General features: G+C 38.1%; 2 protein-coding genes across 3 annotated transcripts; one reads left to right on the forward strand and one right to left on the reverse strand.

The window, feature by feature from the left end:
* Positions 1-2,706: 2,706 nt before the first annotated feature.
* On the forward strand, positions 2,707-9,582 carry LOC126583704 (uncharacterized). 2 transcript variants are annotated; one of them, XM_050248205.1, is made up of 13 exons: positions 2,707-2,936; positions 3,034-3,542; positions 3,831-3,897; positions 4,049-4,447; positions 5,927-6,060; positions 6,166-6,274; positions 6,404-6,549; positions 6,691-6,767; positions 6,869-6,974; positions 7,108-7,301; positions 7,459-8,753; positions 8,838-9,073; positions 9,165-9,582. In XM_050248205.1, the coding sequence occupies exons 1-13, from the start codon at positions 2,928-2,930 to the stop codon at positions 9,208-9,210; spliced, it is 3,327 nt and encodes a 1,108-aa protein (XP_050104162.1). In that variant the 5' UTR covers positions 2,707-2,927; the 3' UTR covers positions 9,211-9,582. The 2 variants fall into 2 exon arrangements, with proteins under 2 accessions (XP_050104162.1, XP_050104163.1); XM_050248206.1 differs by having other exon boundaries at positions 7,111-7,301.
* A 1,227-nt stretch (positions 9,583-10,809) lies between these two features.
* LOC126583705 (protein FEZ-like) lies at positions 10,810-12,695 on the reverse strand. The gene is made up of 3 exons (XM_050248208.1): positions 12,305-12,695; positions 11,652-11,953; positions 10,810-11,471 (listed from the first exon to the last, which is right to left on the reverse strand). Exons 1-3 carry the CDS (start codon positions 12,483-12,485, stop codon positions 10,818-10,820), a joined length of 1,137 nt encoding a protein of 378 aa, XP_050104165.1. The 5' UTR covers positions 12,486-12,695; the 3' UTR covers positions 10,810-10,817.
* Positions 12,696-18,129: the final 5,434 nt, after the last annotated feature.

The following is an 18,129-nucleotide window of genomic DNA, read 5'->3' on the forward strand; positions in this document are numbered from 1 at the left end:
ATACCTAGATGTTCAAAACTTTAAAGGTGACACCACATAATTAAGCTCATGAATTTGTACTAAACTTAAAAAATTAACATGTTAAGCGCAATGATGTTTTATGATTCATGCAACCGAGTGGGATAAGGATCTGTTGTTGTTAATGTGAACAAAAAAATTCTGCAGCCGAGTGCAGAGACTATCTAACTAAGCAAAGGAGGCCAGGAGCTTGATCTCGGCCACACTGCGTTTGATGCATCCGCTTGGTGGTTTTCCAGTTTTGTCTGAAGACTCTCCTGATGTTTTCCGGTCCCCGACTTACTCTAAATCCAACCTTCTTAGGTGGAGCAGTAGTGGAATCATCATCAAATCTGATCTCGGTCCAGGGAACTACCTCATCCTCCTCGAGATCAAAGCTATAACTCCGATGAAGAACATTCTTCATACACAGTTCCTTTGACGTCAAATCTTTCAGCCCTTGATCGCTTGTAGTAATATGGCAAGGAATTTGCACAGGTTCAAGCATATGCAAACTTTCGGCGAAATAGGCAGGAGGGCGGGCGGCGTCTAGTTCAATGTTGAACTCTACTAAAAACTCGGGCGCATTCCTTAATGCAGCGTGTAGTTTCCCGTTAATTATTTCTATGTCGCAAAACTCGACCCCTCTGGCCTTGCCTTGATCAACGAAAGTCCATGATTGATCGGTCGGTCTGCAGAACGCTAGCCGGCCATGCCAACACAGGGCTGCCACGAGACAATGCGGGCTTGTTGGCGCTGAAGAGGCTACTACTTTTTTGAAGAAGGAAGGCCCGTCGCTGCCCTCACATGGAACCGTGGATTGAGAAGGAAGCATAACTCCATCTCCTGATATCGGATCGAAGAAGAAGTTGACAGTAGAAAAACGAGTACCATTACGCTGACCGGGTAGCAAGTGGAACGACCAAGGATTTGCGAAAGCACCGAAACTCCCTACGTTCCAACATTCAACATCGACCATGATCAACCAACCTTGAATCGATCCAACACAATCAAGCCTATTTAGTTTGTAATAAGTGGGAAAGTTCGAATTGAAAAGGTTCCGGTCACTTGGACTTAAATTGCGACGTTGTTTGAGGGAGGCGAGGCGTTGAGATTGGAGCATATGCTGCAGAAGTTGAGAAGCATGGTGGTTACGCTTGCTCGGATCAAATGTCATATGATCAACAACTCGAAGCAATGTGTTCCTTGTTTGCAACGCCATGGTATCAATCTGGAATTCGCACGAAGATATGAACGAGCAGCTTCAGCTGGAACAGATTCAGATTCGCAAAGAATTGTAGTGTGGTTTGCAACATTTGGTTGGGTTCTATGCCCTAAGTTTTTATAGTTTGGAGAGTTTTCCTAGCGGGAGTGCGGTTTTTGTACTACTTTCCCCCTTTCGTTTGCCCTAACTTGTTTAGGAAGAACAAAAACTTGCTTCTTTTGAAAATCAATGGGGCCATGCGTTTACAAATATTACCAACAAAAAGGAGTGACAATTAACGGGCAAGCTAGTTTCAAATTAGACTCCATTGATTCAGATTGAAATTTTTGTGTGCAAAAATCACCCAATTTCGTAAGATTGGACTTCGATTCCGTGAATCGCTCGAGCCATGAAACATTTTCTGTGCCATGGAGCCAGATCAATGAGCTATGACGCTTTCGTTGACTGATTTAAAGAACTAAACCAAAGGTGAGGTATTGCATTTTTTTCAACACGATGTATCACTAGTTCAAACTTTCTTCAATTATCTACTATTAACGGTCAAAGCGAACCCTTTCATTCCAAATTCTTCTCGTAATTTAGAAAATCCAATATAAATTATTTTATCGTTTTTCAAATAACTTGTGTTTTTTTTTTAAATTTTTATTTCTTTTAATGCACATCACGCGTTATTTCAAAACTGCCCAAATAAATAACTGAGACAAATATGGCGTTTGAAAAACTATAGACTATAGTATCCATACTAAATTTAAATTTGGCATACTGTGAAACAAAACTTTGCTGAGTTTTGGGCAACTTCTAGGTATTTATCCATTTTTGTTTGAGGTGCTATTTTGGAAAAGTTTACAATGTGATATCTGTTCACACTGTTACGTGTTGTACAATAAACAAACAATAAAGTTAAAATATTATTGACTTATAATATACATTAGTGATAAATCAATGTGTCATAGCACAAGTGGGTTGATCATATCGCATAACATGTGTTAAATTAAGAAATCTATCTTACAGTAGATCTAAACACAAAAGATAAATGGTCACTTAGTATTATAATCTACTATTATTCCTTTCTGCTTATAATTAAAGATTTCAAGTCTTTAGCACATGAGGTGGCGGTTTGGCTAGGTAAAATAGTAGAAATGTATCGGAGTGCAACCCCTAGAACGACGGTTCGATTCCATCCTTGACCTTGGAGAGTGGCGAGCAATTCTAACGGATGACGAATTTAATATCAAATTATAGTGTGGTCCAGTCTAAATCTCCACCTATTATTGTTTGTATTACAAAAATTAATACGTGGTTCAGTTTAAATTTCTACCTATTATTGTTTGTATTACAAAAATAAAAAAAATAAGTAAATGGAACAATAAATAAATTATTAATTTCCGTTGGATCATAAACCGAGTTTAATTAACCGTCTGAAGTCCGCCACTATAAGGAACAGACTGGCCCTCCGTTTCCCTCCCATTTCGTTTCTCCGCTGCTTCCTCAGACTCAAGAGTGAAAAGACCAGACTGACCAGACACTGAAACATTTCCACGGCGTCCAAACGCCTCTCACTGTAAACCTAAATCTAGGGTTTCGCCATCGCTACCACCTCAAAGCTTGCATACGAACCGCCGTGTAGTTACTCCGATAAATGTCTGCTGCATTGCTCCGGCGGTCCAGAGGTTTATGATCCGCGCTCAAAAATTAGGGTTTTCTGATGGATCTGGTGCGCCACGAACTCTTAATCTTGATTAATCCTGATTATCTTCGATTTAATCTTGATTTTCTTGAGAAAATGTACTGAAAGTCCTACTTAATCGCAGGAAATACAAAATTTTGGAGCGACGGAGCTCCTGACCAACTCGCTTCCAAAATGCACCTATTTCTCTTACAATCACAACGAAAACGTCGCGTCCAAGGCCGGCGACGATCTCCGGAGTGCAAAGAGCGAACGGTTCGACTTCGTGGAAGCCGAATCGCTCCTGATCAACTCGGTTTTCCGAGACAACAAGGCACAACTCGTGACTCACGCGAAGCGGTTCGCGGAGGCGTCCGGGGAGGCGATTGACAGGAGCACGGTGTCGAAGCTCCTCCACCTCTGCTGCAACTTCGACTCACCAGAGTGCGCGTCGGCATTGCTAGCCGGAGAGGTCGGAGAGACACCGCTGATAAACGAGCTCGATGATTCCGGGAAATCGGCGCTGCACACGGCGGCTCTGGCTCACGCGGCGAGGTGCGTGGAGGTTTTGCTAAAGAAACACGCTCGTACGGGCCTGAGGACACGAGACGGACGCGCACAGCTTGCTCTGGACCTGTCTCTCTCTAACAGCAGGTAACAACCAATTACAACGTCCCAAAACACAGTCGTTTTTAGAATTTGATTGCCTTCAAAGGTAAAAGGTGATCCCTTCCCCATAAACCCCACTGCACATGTTGCTTCTTATGGAAATTCTGCTTTTTCCTTTTCAGTCCTCTTTTGACCTATTTCAACATTTTTATTAATTAACTGTTCCTCTTTCTAATTTTTTGTTCTTTTTCTTTCTTGTCCCTTTGTCCTTAAAAGTAATTTATAATTAATTTCCGAATTATGATAAACCCTAATTCGCATTTTGATTTTCAGGATCGATGTGATTTGGACTCCGGATGATTACACCATTGAGGACTTGGTTGTTGTTCTTGGTGAAAAGGTTTTTATTTTTTTTTAAAAAAATTTGGTGATTATTTTTATTTTTCTTGGCCTGTTTGGCTTCCTAGAAAATGAAAAAGCTGGCAATTTAAATATTAACAAAAAAAACCTCACTTCAATTTGGTGAATTTAATTTATTTTTTCCGTCTCAGGATTTGACGACTGTGAGACTTCTCAGTGAGAAGACGAAGGAACTAGGTGACGTGGCATATGCAAACGCCGTTGAAGGCCGTATAGTTGCTTTAGCGGCTCTGCTTACAGTAGCTGCGGAGAAGGTGAACGAAGCGGTGTTGGAGTTGCGCGATGCCGATTCGGGTTCCAAAGAGAAGGTGACAATATACGAGTGCGTTATACGGGAAGCTCTGTCCCTGGCCCCTTCAAATACGCCGTTGAGGGCGGCCAAACGCACCTCGAGCGCCACGGAGAGCGACGATGCCGAGAAAAGGAGGATTCTGCTTCACGAGATAGAGCTGCTTCAGCTCTTCGGAGCTGTTGCTCTCAGCAGTGGTACGGATAAGAAGGTGATGTCACCACTCATCCGAGCAGCCCAGGTAAGCCCAACAGTTCTCCAATTTGTTCTTTTTGTTGATTCATTATACAAAAGAAACGTTCTCAAACCATCAAACAGTGAAAGGAAAAATACCATATTTTTGTTAGTGCATTTTTATTGTTAAGTGGTAGCCTCGTAATGATGAGTGTGATTTTCCTTGAGGAATGATTGCAGATGGACAGCAGAGATTAAATATTCTGTACTCAAAATAGATGTCGTTTTTATGTGGTCTCAATACATGTTTTACATATATTAAATTTATAATAACAAAATTAAGATAAGTTAAGATAATAAATACGTGTCAATTATTTAATAAGGTCATAAAGATGCCATACTAATTTTGAATTTAGAAGATTTAGTCTTTGGACTGCATAATATGTTACGAATAAATTAATATGAAACTCTTTGTAACGTTTTTAACTTAAATTCTCATATTTATAAGGAAATAATATCCCTAAATTATAATAATAGTAGCTAATATGAGTGAGACTTTAAATATACTCGCCTCAACTTAAAACTTAAAAAGTAGTGAGCGAAATGTTCTCTACTTTTGTGCTACAAGGGTACCATATGATGTGTAAAACTTTTTTTTATTTTATTTGGAGAACTATGATGTGTAAAACTTTACTATGCGACGGAACACGTGATCCGGAGGCCAGTTTGAAGTTTTGTTTGTGAAAAAGGGAAAGTCGAACCTCGATTGTGGTGATATGCTTGATGGAGACTATGCGAAGAACACATTCGTTTTGGGATTTGTAATGGATTACGCTGGAATTGACGACCCCACTAAACAACAATCCTTGTTTTCTTCTCTTCCAGGTGCTGATGTGGTGTGGTAGTTATAAGTGGTTGGGGTCTGGGCCTTTAGCCTCTGTGTATGGTCCCTTTTGTGCCTACATTTGGGTCTGCCTGCCTCAGGCTTCTTTTTATGGCTTGGTCTTGTGTTGTGGGCCTTGGAGTCTTTTTCTTTTCTCTGTTTCTTTTGTTTTTGTTTAAATATTGTTTGTCTTTCAGAAAAACCTGTGAAGCACGTGCCTCGTTCAATGAAGTCAAATTGTCTCTAAATATTTTGAAGGGAAGTAATTTGCTTCCCAATAGAACTAGTTAGGACTATATTATTACACTAAAGAGAAGTAAGGTAAGAATGCATTAGGTATGTATATGTGTGTGTGTGTATATGTCTATATCAGGGACAATCCCGCTTTTGAATTTAGGGTTTAGGGTATTTGTTGGTAATATTCATTCCTGTTCATTGCATGAGAAGGGTATCATCTTCCAACTAGTTAGTTTTTCTGCATGCACGGTAACTTAAAATACAATGCAGAAGGAAATGCATCGCTACTCAATCTTGCATGAAAAGGAAAAAAGTTGCTAAATGAAGGGCATCACTTTATTTGTGATATGCTTCATATACGTGTCACTGTGTGCTGTTGGGGTTTTACTGTGATATGTGATTTGAAACTTGTTGGAATTTGGATAGGTAGGAGATGAAGCAGTCATTCGTCTGCTTCTGAAGACAAATATAGATGTAAATGATGCTGATGATGCAGAAGGAAATTCTGCTCTTCATTGGACCCTCAAACTGTCGAGATTGTTGCATCCACAGCAGATCAAGTCTCTCTCTCTCTCTCTCTCTCTCTCTCTCTCTCTCTCACACACACACACACAGATGCATAGAGTTAATTGCCTTTATAAATTTTGATGGATTTCTTGTTTCAGAATTTTATGGCTTCTCATTAAGCATGGGGCACGAGTGAGCCAGAGGAACAAATTAGGATTAACTTCCTTTCATATTGCTGCTGGTAGTGGTAACACAGAGGCACTTCAGGTATTGCATATGTTCTTTTCTGCATAGTTTTCAATTTTCTTAAAGCATCAACTTTTTGGCAGCCAAAACTAGTTGGCAACTTTAAGTTTTCGTGGAAGTCACTTATATGGTCTTTGAGCCAATTGGCAGGTCCTTCTGTTGGAAGACCCAGAAGGTGTCCAGTATAAGACAGAAATTAAAGAAACCCCACTGTTCTTTGCTGTGAGAAATGACAACATGGAGTGCGCTGAACTTCTTTTGAGCTGGGGAGCAAATAGTGAAATTCTCAATCTGCGGTAAGAAACAATTGAACCAACTCATCCAGTTCAATGTTGTTAGTGTTTATTCTGTATTTGCCAATTTGAAGCTGGCTCTCAGAATTCAAACTTCAAACACTAACATTTATCTCCATGTCTGCAAACTGTTAACATAACCAGTAGACAAAGACCTATTGACCTGACAAACTCGCAAGATATGCGTTTCATGTTGCTGAACCCGACCAGTGTTAGCCTCAGTAAGTTGATTTTCAAAATGTGTATGTGAGGAAATTATGAAGCAACTCTATCAATTGTACATTTGTTTCACATTTCTTACTATCGATTTTCAATTTTGCAGACACCAATCAACATAAATGCCATGCTTGTTCACGAGTCAATGAGGCTTTCTCAAGCACCTGCGAAGCACTTCTAACCATGCAATATGAAGACACCGCCACTGAAAGGTACATTCAAGTTATGTGCTTGTGTGTGAGTGTGTGAGCATGTAAGTGGTTGTGCATGTGTATGTCCTTAAATCTGTTAGCTTGTTCTCAAGTTTCCATACTTGTTTGTGCATGCTACAATTATTCACTCCAGCAGTAAAGCCGAGATTTGCAAATACTTTGACTCCTCTCGCGGATGTGTCAGAGGATCTAAGTGCTTTTTTTCACATGATGTGGAGGAGCATCGGAAAGTGAAGCATGAAGCAGCCCATAATCATTCTCCTGTTGATAAAGCATTAGCCCTCAAGCGCATCTTCGTAGGAGGACTTCCTCCTTCAGTGGACTCTGGTTAATCTCACCACTCTAAGAAACTTTCATACAAAAAGCTTTAAGTCATATGAATTATGAGTACTCTCAAGCATTTATCAATGATTTGTTTAACATATATATAATCAACTCTATTTCTCTGGATGACATAATTTTCATATGTTACTTTGCGAATCAGATTCGTTGGGTAAGTTTTTTGAAAAAGAATTTGGGCCGGTGGAAGATGCCATAGTCATTTTAGCTCAAATGGAAAACAAGACACACTCTCGAGGCTTTGGATTTGTCACATTTAAAGAGGAGAAATCTGTTTCTGCAGCTGTTCATGCACACTATATCACCATGGCAGGCAAGCCGGTTGAAATAAAAAGCCTAATACCAAAATTGGCAGCTGAGTCGGTGAAAATGGCACTTCGACATCAAGAACAAAAGAATTGCAATTGCCAATCTCCACTTCCAGCAAAGGTGTTGTCCAACGAGATGATTATGGAAGCAAATAAACCCAAACAAGGTTCTTGGCTTGATAAGGTAGTCTACGGCCAACCAAACACATCCCCTCAAGCACATAATACCAGCAGCCCCAAGGATAAAAGCGTGCCTGTATGGCTAAAGGCTTTCAAGAAGTGGTTTCCTCGCTTCTTACAACGTCTGCCAAAGCCCACGGTTGGAGAATATGCTCTCTCCTCTCTGAAAAGTGATTTCAGGGCTTCTGTTGGCTTAGAACTGGATCATTCGCACATTGGCTTCTCTAAGCTCAGTGACTTCATCAAATCTTTCTCCAACTTATGTACCATTAAGCATGTCCCTATTGGAAAACTCGGATCTCTCAGTCACATGGTCCTCCTACCAAATCCCAGGCGTCACCACAACCTTTGTCATGCATTCAAAATGCCTTGCAGTTCCCCTTTTTCTACACCAACTGATGATGGTGGGGATTCAAAATGTCTTCATGACATTTCAGTTGAGGCTGGCGGTGATTCAAAGTGTCTTCAAGACCTCCCAATGGATGATGTTGGTGATTCAAAGTGTCTTCAAGACCTCCCAACGGATGATGTTGGAGATTCAAAGTGCCTTCAGGATATTCCAACCGATGATGTTGGTGATCCAAAGTGTGTTCGGGACATTCCAACTAATGATGGCGGTGATTCAAAGCATCTTCTGGAGCTTTCGGTTGATGATCGTGCCGGAAACTCTGGGTACCCTAAAGAGAGACCCTCCTCTGGGAACCCTGAAGTAACCTCAGGAAAGGATACAACATCCCATTGGGAGCATTCAAGGGTCCTGCAATTCTTGAAGCCAGATCCTGTATTCCATGGTCGAAAAGATTATGATGTGCAAGAAGTAAGAGGACAGCTTGTAGAGAATACAGGAAGCACTAAGCCTAGCGATCCACAGCGGCATTTGGTTTTGGAGGCACTTACCAGAAATAGGAACAAATCCTCGGGGTTCTTCCTTCGTGAATTTGATTTCTACAAGGTGAGAGCAGTAGCCAGTGAACTAAACGTTACGATTTTATATACATTGTTAAAGAGTTCATATATAGTGTTCATATGGACGCAGAACTACAAGGAAAGCATCTTGGAGGGAAAGTGTTTTGCCTGCAACCAGAACCAGATGTCATGGGCCAACTTCCCCTGCCAACACTTGCTGTGGTGCGGCGACTGCAAAGTGCAGGCCATACTGGCTGCTAGTGATTCTGTGCATAAATGCGTGGTTTGTGATGCGCAAGTACACAAACTCATTTCACTTCCGCGGAATGATGAGTTCTTGCCTATGCCACCTGGTCTTTTCCGAACGTAAGATCACAGATGATTCCACTTGCCTAACACTTTGATTGTTTTTTATCTTGTTTTCCTAATAGTGTTTTGTCTTTCTCCCGCTTTGTAGTCCATTCGTGCAGAAGACATCTCCACTGATGACCGGTAACAGATGAAATCATTTGCACTCGAGGTCCCCGTGCATAGAGGGGAGAAATGCTGCAAGTGGAAGGCAGATGACAGCTGAAGACGCATAGTATGAGGGTGCAGGTAAACTGTAAATATGCACCTGGAAAAGGTAAAGAGGTTAAAGGCGGGTTGGGCATAGCGTCTCCTTCCCGCCACACTAGAAAATACTTTTGGACTCAGGTCAAAACCGTAGAGTTTGCCGTAGAGCAGTAGCCATATATCACTTAGAAGAAGGAAAGAAAATGATAGCAGAAGCATTCTACTGATATATATATATAACTCGTTTTGTTGATATTTTGGAGGATAGAATCTGAATACAGAAGGGAACTATCAAAGTCCTCACAATCCTTATTTTGTCTTGCAATGTAGCTACTTCTACGAAGTGTGACATATACAACCGTAATTACCCTGAGCTTATCTGGTTTATGATTCAGTTTCACCCGATATTACTTTTCGGATGTGCCAATTGCGGTAAATTCAAATTATCGTGATATAAGTCTAATTTTATGAGCAAGTATTAAGTATATTTAATTTTACTTTGATTATTGCCACATCAGCTTATTTTTTGCTGGTGATGGTTTCGCTAGATCTTTCTTTTGGGATCCTAGGGATTCCATGGTTAGTTTTCATTAGCTACTATTTATATTTAACTTTAAATTTTTAATTTTGAAATAATTTTTTACCTGAACGATCATGATCACGGAATCTCTAGGATCTCCAGGAAAGGACCCGGCGAGGATCCTTTTCCTTTCCCCAGCTAAATCCTCAGAAGCTGCCTTTGGGTTTTGACTTTGTGAGGCTGATTTTTCAATCTTTCTTTTCTTACTTTAGGTCGTTTTAAGGTTACGGGCTTGAGTTTCATTTGGGCCTAATAATAGGTATACGCCCTATATAGGGTCCATAGTCCATATCAATTTTTATATATGAGATTGGGCTGACTACGTTTTACACCTTTCATTTTTGAAGTGATTTTCAAAATCCATCGTGAAGTTTTAATTTTTTCACATTTAAAATTGTACCAATTAATTTTTTGTCTTATGAATTATTTCAATTTTCGTTAAATTGATGACATTGTGAAGCATGAAACTCGTAACTTGGCTGATACGTAAGCCGCATTTGCACTACATTGACTAAAAAACTCATCAATTTAATTAATTAGACATTCAAATACTCAAAAAGTGTATTACAATATACTTTGGGTTCCACTTCCACGTTACGTATCATTAAATGCTACGAGTATTAGATGGTGTAGATTCACAGAACCATAATAAAAGTAATAATCCAAATCAATCTAGGTCATCCAATGGTCGTAGAGTTTAATGATAAGTAGCATGAAAGAATTTCCACATATTTTGCCTTAAACTTGTCTGATTGGAATGTAGGAAACTGTACAATGACACACTAGGTGTGTGATTTTGATACTAGCTGCATCATTACAACGGGTAAACCACGAGAGGAGAAAAACTTGGGTAGGGGTGCCCAGCTCACGACATGTGCAAACACCTTTTATAAAAGTATAAGATTTCTCTATCTTAGAAAGTTGCCCTAATTAGGCAGCCCTACCAAATATTTTCTCGTCTGCAAATGAATCGAATCAAGTGTAGCACTTGTTTGTAGAATAGCTACTAGGACAGGGTGGTGAATCAGAAGGCAGAGTTGGCTTCCAAGCCTCATCATCTGAAGCCAAACTGAATGGAAATCCAATTGATCTGATGCTGCTGGTTCCCCAATGGCTTGTACTGCTACTACTCACGTTCTTCCTGAACCCCCCTTCATTTTCTGATGTCCCTATGTTTCCTTGCAACTGATCCTGCTGCTGCAAACCGATCGAAAAGCCGGTGAACTGCTGCTGTGAACCATCAAAGTCTATGCTCCCAGCGGGGTTGCTCAAATCGCCGATTAATGCAGGATTCATAGGTCCTGACATTTCGACCGGTGAGAACATGAAGCCATTGGGAAACTCTCCATCAAACATGGAGGGTTTCGACTCGGTAGGGTTGATTGGTTTGTAAGGAAGAGTATCAAAGGCAGAGAAGCTTGTGTTAGATGGTTGTTGCAAGTCATTGTTGTTCCAAAACTGCATGGTTGATCCCATGTCAGTTGTGCAGGACATGTTCTCCGAGCTGAACTGCTGAGTGAATAAATTAGACGCTGTAGGCTCTGGAAACTGAGAGGCCCAAGAGTGAGAAAGTGCTCTCTGTGCCATGGAGTTTGTTTTCTTGAAAATCCTGCAAATTGCCCATGAATCCTGCACACCATGAAGTATTTTAATCAGCTGAGCGATAACATGTTAGGCACGTTATATTGACTAGAAAGATATAACCATTAATTATGACATATCGACAGTCAGTTCTTTAATAAAAAATAGACGATAGTTTCATAGTCGGATTATTTTATTTTGGTGTCCAAAATTTTAACTAGTACTTACATTTGGAGGGAGGCTTTTATCTAAGAGCTTTTTTGGTGGAGCTGAATCTGAGAGAGAAGGTAACCGAAATTCGTGCATCATCCAGTCAGTTTTGATCCCTTTAGCAGCTCTGCCTCTGTAGAACACAAGGGACTTCTTTAACCCTATGCACTTGGTGCCTTCGGAAGAATAGATAGGCCGGTCTGTTCCGGTAGCCTTCCAAAACCCGGCTCCTGTGACTCGATTAGGTCTAGCGCTGTTCCGGTATTTTCGGTCCCTCGGGCAGTAGAAGTACCACTCTTTCTCCCCGGTACTTGCCAGCTCTGCTTACACAGATGAAATACAACTTATAAGTTCAGTCATAAGAACTAAAACAGTTGCTATAAGCTCACTTGAAAAGTTAAGCAAAAAGCAAGAAGAATTTAAGAAATATGTTGAAATTTATTTTGAAAAGTTAAGTGCTTCCTCATGAAACACCTGCTAGGTTGACAAAGAACGCTGTCATAAAATTTTGAGTTTTTCTGTTAAACATAGAAGCATTTTTTTGTTGAACACTTAGCCTTTCTAAATTGGCCATAAACATGAGAGATCCAGTACATGAAAAGGGCAAATGGTTTAAAAATCCAAACTAAAAAAGCACTTTGTAAGAATGAATTAGAGACAAGTTAACTTACTCGGAAGATCCCACGGATCATATTTATAAATGTCAACTTGCTTAATCAGCTCAATAGGAAGAAGCCTCTGTTGGATTTTTCTCTTAAGGTAAAACCCTACAAGCTCCTCATCTGTCGGATGAAACCGAAAACCAGGTAATATCACATCATCAACCCTTTCCATCTCGTTCTTCTCCTCCATACTTCTCCTTCTCAAAGTCTTAAGAAATATTATCTCTATAAAATAGTGGAACAGCTTAAACTTTTTGGATAAGCACTTCTAGCTAGTTCTTGAAAGCACTTGAGATTTAAAACTCACTACTTACTTCATCCAAAGCTATATATTATGTGCTACCAGAGGAGGAATCTGAATCCGGAGCTTCGGCCGCCCCTTCAGGGTGACTAAAATGGAGAGAAGTAGGTCTGCACGAAAATCACTATTTTGGTATAGCTGAAGCTGAGGGTTTCAACTCTTATAAGAACAGCTACCAAGAAAAACTTGAGTAGTAGTCAAGTGAATGAGATTATTATTGAATTATAAGTGCTTTTTATTTAAGTTGGTGTGTGCTTCTTGAACTGCATAAGGAGGACAGGGGTTATTTAAATCCAAACTAAGGATCTCAAAGAGTCTGCAACTTTCAACCAATTCTTGGAATTTTAAATTCCAAGTTGCTTTCACGTATCCTCGTGGCTCAGTTTATAGAAACCAACCCTTTTTATCTTCAAACCACCATAGGCAAAATGACAAACAGACGTTCCTTGTCATAATATTATAATTTATTTGAATAATATAATCTTTATTTTTGGCTTACTACCTCCTTTTAAATAATCTTTGCTGAAATTGTTTTTTTTTTTGCTAAGCATGTAAATTATGGACCAAAACTGAGATAAGGAGTATTTGGAGCTAACGGAAGATTTGGTGCAAAATCGAATGCAGTGGCTTTCTAGGATTCATACAACCGACCTCACTTAGTGGGATAAAGCTTGGTTGTTGCATGTAAATTATGGACCAACTTCCCATACCAGAAAGCTCAAAATTATAGTCAATCCAAGACAGATCTATGCAATTATATAGAAATTTCTTTTCCTGTCATCCCAAGATCCAAAAATGTCATCTCTTCAATTCCCTCATCTACCAAATATGAAAACGTGACATGTCATCTGATGATTTAGTCTTAAGATATATCCAAAACCAGTGATTAAGGTATAATAATATGGATTAGCTCAAGAAAAAGCCACCATGCAAAATAAAACACCGGAACTAATCTTTAATTACACACTGAGACGATGCATGGTAAATTGGTAAAACGATATACTTCTACTGGAATACCAGGAAATCCAGAAATTACAAGAATACTGTAGCTGATGTGCTGCGGTGATGACAAGGTTATTAGGCAAGGGGCAGTTCTCCATTTAGGGTAAATTCAGACTGTTCACCAAACTGTTCCACAAAGGGCAGTTCAACTACTAGGGTTAGGGTTTGACCAGTGATGTCATCTGACCTTTTAAGTTACATGCATGCAAGATGCAAACACAATACAATCAAAACAAAAAGCAAACGGGTGAAAAAATCATGTCTGGTAGGTACTGCTCAATATTGGAATCATATTCGGAGAGTTTATCTGCTCTTCTATTGATTCTACATAAATAAATAACTATTCACAGATATTTTTCGTCTTCCAAAATTAATGAAGTATAGTAATATAATACTTTTATTTTATTTAAAAAAAAAGGTGATATATTAGTGACATCAAATGAAAGTTGCATAAAATCTTGAATGAGAAGATCCTGAATAATATCAAGTGGATTCTTGAATCAAACTACTTTGTTGCTAAATTACAGCTTCTAGGGGCACAACAGATTGTCAATATAATGTTGTATCAACGGTAATAGTAGATAACATGTCAATATGAAAACGTACTAGCGTGTTATCCAAAATTAACAATTCTTCTTTTGGACACAACAGATTGTCAATATAATGTCGGATCAACATTAATAGTAGATAACATGTCAATATAAAAATATATTAACATGTCATCCAAACGTATAACTGCCTGTAAATTTTATTTAATTCCTTTATTATGTTTTGACTGTTGAATTTTAAAAAATAAAAAGGATATATGTACAGCATAATATTGAGAACTTTTCTGTTTGGTTTGAAATCCATACACTATGAAACAATGAATCCGCCTGAGTTTTCTCAATGCATTACTTAATTAAGAAATGAGAAGGCATAGGTCAATCCCCTTGATTTCACGAACATGGGAATCCAAACTTCCTAATTTCCAAATTTTTTGGTAACCTCACTGGCCAAAAAGAAAAATCCTTTTGGTACTTCCCAGACACTCGTTTTGAGAAGCTGCATTTCTTCCAAAGAATTGAGATCGCTTGGCTTTGTTTTGATCTTTCTATTCTACGTTGTATTATCAATCCACGTACGTACATGTCATTCACCAATTATAGTCAAAATCGGTGATGAACCATAAAACATCAATTAGTACCAACGCATGACGGTGTGAACTTCACATGTCAACCACTATATTTTCAACAAGAGCTACTGGCATTAATCTTGTCTCTGGACAAGTAATCAAGCTAAAATTGAGATGCTAAGATCACCAGAGTTAAATTTAAACTAATTGTCGGTTGCTGAAGTTTGCTAACCATGTCTGCTACATAAATAGCAAGCCATGAAGCATTAATGAATTAATTAATTGGTGAAGATCCTTTTAGGTCAATTATGTATATATGTGGCAATTGGAGACTCAAATATAGTGAAATTCCCCAGATATAGATCCTCGTTTGCAACCCTTGTTGTCTGTTGCTTGACCTTGGATTTGGAACCCATGCGTGCAACCTAAGTTGAAATTTGGATCAAACTCTTCCAATCCAAGTTTACTAACCTCTTTCTTTGCAAACATCAACTCTCTAATTAATGCAACTATGTTCCCTATCAGACAAAACTTAGATCAATGTTATTGACTATAATGCATGGTTTTTGTAGCTAATTATAATACAGTTTTCCTTTACCACTTCAAATTCCATGGTCCATTATATATATATATATATATATATATATATATATATATATATATATATTATATGTTAGGAAAATGCTTTACATTCTGTGTAAAATACTAAAATTTTTAAGCAACACTTCAACCCATACACCATTTTCAATTTTCAAGCAAACCTATATTGACCAAGGGCACCAAATATAAACCCTTGTTTGGTTCACATGTAGTTATTTCCACTTAATTTGAGGACATCTCAGGTTGGACTGATATAAATGCAAGGTTAACAATGCGTATTTATAAGTTTGATACTTATAACTTACTCATTACAGTGCATAGCTCACAGGTGAATGACCCTGCTGTAAAAATATCCGTGATAATTAATATCCTGCGTCTAAGAAAAGAAAGGTTGAGACAGAAAATAATAGATGATTCGACAGCTCATTGTGAACAAAGAAGTTAAGTTGTAATGTAAATTTTAGCCATGCGTGCTTGTACAAATTACTCATCAATAAAAAGGAGCATAGATGTAGATGGTGCTTTACCGCAGTGGCTGAAAGTAATAATGATTATGCATCCTAGTGCGCATTCTATCTCCACTGATCCCTTCACTCCTAATATTTAACAACTGAACCCACTAATGAGCATAGATATCTTATTGACTTATGGGATTGAGTAGCTCAAGCACAGGCGGGGTCATAAAGGAACTAGGATATATGGTCCTAGACCCATCCTGACATTTTTTTTCACGCATAAAAGTTTATTGTTATGTTATTGATTTTCAAGGTTCAGTTTCTTAATCTGACATTTTTACTTTAATTTCGTTCATCGGGTTTGATTTAAGTTTGGCGACTCCTATGGAGTCCAAACAATATGTTGCTTGTCATCTTTGAAGAGAAAGGAAGAAAGTCCGAGAGGCTTGAGGGTCATTGGACGATGATGATGACACGATAGCAGACCCAAATGACGGTGGTCGATTGCTCGACACATGACAGAGTAATTTTTGTAAGATCAGGACAACGTTTTGGATTGAGACTTTTGGGCACCCTCTAGACTAAAATCCTGACTCCACCACTAAAGCTCAAGTCTAGCAATTTTCTTGAATACAAGAAAATCTTTGTGTTTTTTAAGGGCTGAAAAAATTGATGACTCCTAAATATTTGAGCTTGATCGGCATTTTACTCCTACTACTTACTTTTCAACTTGTTCCTATCCTTACCCAATAAAAACTAGGGTTAACTTTTCAATTGGTTTTCTAGGATAGGAGTCAATAATATCAACTGTACACGAACAAATGAGAACAGCAACTTAAAGATTTATCCCGTCATTATCAACGTTCTCAATCACATATAAGTTTAATCATTATAATTAATATGTTTTAGAATAACTCCTAATTAAGATAAACCTCTTTGAAAGCATCATTCCTTCAATATTTATGACATAAAATAACCTAAGAATACAGTTTTGTTGCTAAGTTCCTGTACAGACCTTATCATTAATTTGAGAGACTTGTAAAAGGGCTCCTTACATGCAGTAGTCACCATCAAATTATTACTCTATCAAATTCTTAAAGTCATTCCTTGGATCGAGGATTTTAGATTGAAGTTGTATTTGCATGACGTCTTTCTCTTTTTTAAAATAATGATTACAGAAATTTCGTTTTTACTTAATTTTCTTCAACTTGATCTCATTGATTATTTAAGATTTAACAAGCCCTCTAGAGTCCAAAATTTGATGAGATTAAAGCCGATTAACCAATTCGAGGCTATAACCTGTGATTCAGTACTACGGTCTGGTGGTATTTCTTTTTACTTGGAAGTGAAATGTCTTAGGTTTGAATCTCGTAGATGGCGAATTCGATATCAAATTAGGTTGTCCATTGTGTGGCTTAACCGAACCCCCCTTCCCTTAGTGTAAAAATATTGATGTATTAAAAAAAAAATTGAGGCTATAACCTAGAGTCTAAGCTCTAACTGATGGTTTATACGTTAACCTTATCAATCATGTCAATATCTGAAGCTGAAGTGGAAGAAGATTAAGTAAAAGTAAATTTTTTCAAAATGTCTTATTTTTAAAGAAAAGACGTCATACACAATAAAGATGTGAGAAAATCGGCATAATTTTACTTGTTATAACTTATCCTATAAAAGAAACACAAACTTGAACTTATTATTGGAAAATGATGATGTCAATTTGATTGGGATATGTAAGAGTCTGACATGGTGTTAGAATATTGGAAGCAAAATGGAAAAACACAACACAATGACAAACCTAGTCTTAATACTAAATTTGATACATGGGATAAAAATAATGTTTGGGATTTATCTTAACATCAACTAAATTAACTAATTTTGTCTCAGATCAATTAAATTAAAATTGCGTGCAGGAATAAGTTGATAGATCACAACCTAGTATGGTGACGTGTAGAACTAATAAAAAAAAAGTAATATTGACGAAGAACAATTTTCCTGATACAAGTACACTGCAAATTTAATGTATAACGTCAATGATATAATACCAAACAACAAGAAACTTACACATGTCATTGTATTATTATCACGAGACACCATAATAACGATGTACTCCTACTATGCAAGTCCTTCTCATATTGATGGGTTTTGGGGACACATTATATCAAGTTATTAGCATTATATTAAGCCAAAAAATAAATTATTGTTACTAATTTAAATTATATTTTGTCGGATTAACGAAAATTGTGTTTTCACATCTATTCACACAAATGGACTACTGGTCTTGACCGAAAAAGGGTTCGTGGGTTTCTTGGATCAACACAAAACAGCATATTTGGGCCATAGCCATTTTCCCTGGTATAAG

This window comes from Malus sylvestris, chromosome 9 (assembly GCF_916048215.2).
Source record: "Malus sylvestris chromosome 9, drMalSylv7.2, whole genome shotgun sequence".
NCBI lineage: Eukaryota > Viridiplantae > Streptophyta > Magnoliopsida > Rosales > Rosaceae > Malus > Malus sylvestris.